Source organism: Nicotiana sylvestris, chromosome 8, assembly GCF_000393655.2.
Source record: "Nicotiana sylvestris chromosome 8, ASM39365v2, whole genome shotgun sequence".
Taxonomy (NCBI): Eukaryota; Viridiplantae; Streptophyta; class Magnoliopsida; order Solanales; family Solanaceae; genus Nicotiana; species Nicotiana sylvestris.
The window spans coordinates 76,298,401-76,301,645 of record NC_091064.1 but is presented as its reverse complement, the minus strand read 5'-3'; the positions used below and the strand labels follow the sequence as shown (position 1 = coordinate 76,301,645).

Below are 3,245 nucleotides of genomic sequence, written 5' to 3'. Positions count from 1 at the left end.
TAATGTGGATACCTTGTTTCGGCATCGCCTAGGATTCTATTAACATAATAAATAAGAAATTTTGTACTTTATTTTTTCTAGACCAGGACACCGCCTACTTTCACCTCAGAAACTGCCAAGTAGAGGTATGGATATTCGTCTGCCTTCAGAGTGTGCAGCAAGGGAGGGATCAATAGGTGTCGCTTGAGTTCTTACAAAGCTCACTGGCAATGCGGTGTCCAAGAGAAGTTGTTATTATTTTTTAATAATGAGACAAAATTGGTGGCTCTTGTCTGACGACCTCGAAATAAATCGGCACAACGCGGCTATCTGCCTGGTTAGTCTTTGTACTCCCTTAATGTTGTCATCTACATTGATATCTTCTATAGCCTTTATGTTGCACGGGTTGATCTCTATTCCCCAGTTGGATACTGTATTCGGTCGAAATCAAGGAGCCCGATTTCAAAATCTTGGATTGGGCTATGAGTAGCCCGGGAGACTCGAAGTGGGGGGCATATTCGGCTAAGGGACACCTACCTCGAGGAAGCTTATCGAAGGCCTGACACAGTCTGCATCGAGGGCAACATAATCTCGAAGTCAATCACGAAAGAGCAGGAATTCCTCAAGGACACATGGACCAGGGCATTAATTATTGGATAAGGGTTGTACGAAATGGTAAAGGTCCGTACTAGGCTATTATAAACGTGCACCAAGATGATTCTTTACCTCTATGAGCAAGGTACTACATTGGAGTTTTCTCCTCCTATATAAAAGAGACCCCAATCATTTTGTAAAGATCATACTATTTACTGCAATAGAACATTCTTATTCTTCTCTTGTTTAATGTAGTCATCAATTATTCTTCAGCTTTATTGCCTTTACTTTATTGATCTTAGTTGACCTCGAGGTCCCTGGATAGACGAGCTCGAGGCCCCTACTGTTTCGACAACATTGATTTGGTTCATTATTCCTTCTCACTTAAGCTCAATATCACTTATATAATCACTAGTATTAGAATATATCACATATCTTTAAAACCACAAATTATCTTTGATTGTTACTCACATTTTTCGAGGTAAACAGTTTGGCGCCCATCGTGGGGCTAAAGATAATAGTGATTATTTTACTAGTTTTCTAATAACACACGTTATTCTTCAAACTTTTTCTTGTCAGAGATTTTTTTATTTCAGGCAAAAATATGTGTAGCACACAAAATGCACCTGCTCATGACAGTAAGGGACTTGGAGAAAACATCGGCATAGGGTTTGGTGTACCACCCATTAACTCTGAGGGAGTGCCCAACGTGGAGCCGGTTTACATCAACTCACACAACGCTCTAAGCACGGACGCAGGCGCAGACCCTGTAAGGAATGCACACAAGGAAGCCTAGGTCAGAGGCCAAGAAACACGAGGACTAGAAGAATTGCTCAACTCCAAAGTCAGAACAGAACTTCTAACACTTCCGCACCAGTAAACACACAGCATGAACCAGTGTTAGAAAGACCCGATGAAAGAGGTTCGGGAATTAACCCCATGATTATGAAAATGATCGAAGAACTGCCTAAAAGGATCGAGTCATGAGAAAAGAAGATAGAACGTTAAACAGGTGGAAACTTACAACTCCCGGGTAGACCAGATACCAGGAGCACCTCTAGTTTTGAAGGGCCTAGATGCAAAAAAAATCATAAAAAACCTTTCCCCTCGAGTACGGCTCCGATGCCCATTCCCAAGAAGTTTTGCATGCCCGATATAGTGAAGTACAATGGAACAACTGACCCTAATGAACATATTACTTCTTACACTTGTGGAATTAAAGGAAATGACTTGAATGATGACGAAATAGAGTCAGTATTGTTAAAAACGTTTGGAGAAACACTATCAAAAGGAGCTATGATCGGGTATCATAACTTAGCTTCTAACTCCATTGATTCATTTGCTATGTTGGTGAATGCCTTCATGAAAGCACACGTCGGGGCCATAAAGGTGACCACAAGAAAATCGGACGTATTCAAGATACAACAAAGGGACGACAAAATTCTAAGGGAGTTCGTGTCCCGATTTCAGATGGAAAGGATGGAATTACCCCCGCTCTCCAATGACTTGGCAGTTCAGGCCTTCATGCAAGGTTTGAATGAAAGAAGCTCGATAGCATCTCAACAGCTAAAGTGGAACTTGATCGAGTATCTAGCTGTGACATGGTCAGATGTGGAAAATCGGTATCAGTCAAAAATTAGGGTCGAGGAAGACCAGTTGGGAGCCCCCTCGGGCTTAGTTCACTCTAACAGATTCATAGCCAAGCCCCCGAGGGACACAGACTGTGGATCAAGATTCAACAAAGAACTATATCAACCATTTTATCGATGAAACAAAAACCCGAACAATAATACCTCTTGGAGCGATCGAAGAAGTGACCAAGGTCCAAGTTATCGGGGGTTCATGAGCAAGAACGGATTTGATAAGAATGTTTGCCCCGCCAAATCCCCCCGATTACCAGAGTAGAATTTCAGCGTAGACGCATCAGGGATCATCTTGGCTATTGGTAGAATCAAAGATACTAAGTGTCCCAGGACAATACAGACTGATCCCTCCCAAAGGAACCCAAACTTGATGTGCAAGTATCATGGAACACATGGTCACAGAACAGAGGACTATAGAGAGCTAAGGGAGTAAGGGGCTAGGTTATTCGATGAGGGCCACCTTCAAGAATTCCTAAGTGATCGGACTAAGAATCATTTCGGGGAGAGGGATGCAGGTAGGAAGAGTGAACCAGAAAAACCCTAACATGTCATTCACATGATCATCGGGAGAGTTGACATCCCGTGGGGACAATTATTCAAATGCACCAAAGTATCCATCACAAGGAAAAAATGGACTCGGGATTACTTGCCCGAGGAAACTCTCACATTCAGCAAGGAAGACATCGAGGCTTTATCTCAACCTCACAATGATGCACTAGTAATTCCTATCCTTTTAAATAAAGTTCAAGTTAAACATGTTCTCGTGGAACTTGGTAGTTAGGCGAATATAATCAGGTCTAGGGTCGGGGAGCAGCTTGGACTGCTCGATCAGATCATACCGGCATCTCGGGTCTTGAATGGTTTCAACATGGCAAGTGAAACGATGAAGGGAGAAATCATCCTCCGAGTCAACGTGGCCAGAACCATACAAGATACCAAATTTCATGTCATCGAAGGTGACATGAGATATAATGTTTTGATCGTAAGGCATTGGATCCATAGCATGAGGGCGGTACCATCGACCCTCCA

At 42.7% G+C, this 3,245-nt stretch overlaps 1 protein-coding gene across 1 annotated transcript; it reads left to right on the top strand.

The window, feature by feature from the left end:
• The first annotated feature begins 1,695 nt into the window (after nucleotides 1–1,695).
• Nucleotides 1,696–2,343, top strand: LOC138875232 (uncharacterized). The gene has a single exon (XM_070154056.1). It carries the CDS (start codon nucleotides 1,696–1,698, stop codon nucleotides 2,341–2,343), a length of 648 nt encoding a protein of 215 aa, XP_070010157.1.
• The last annotated feature ends 902 nt before the right edge of the window (nucleotides 2,344–3,245 follow it).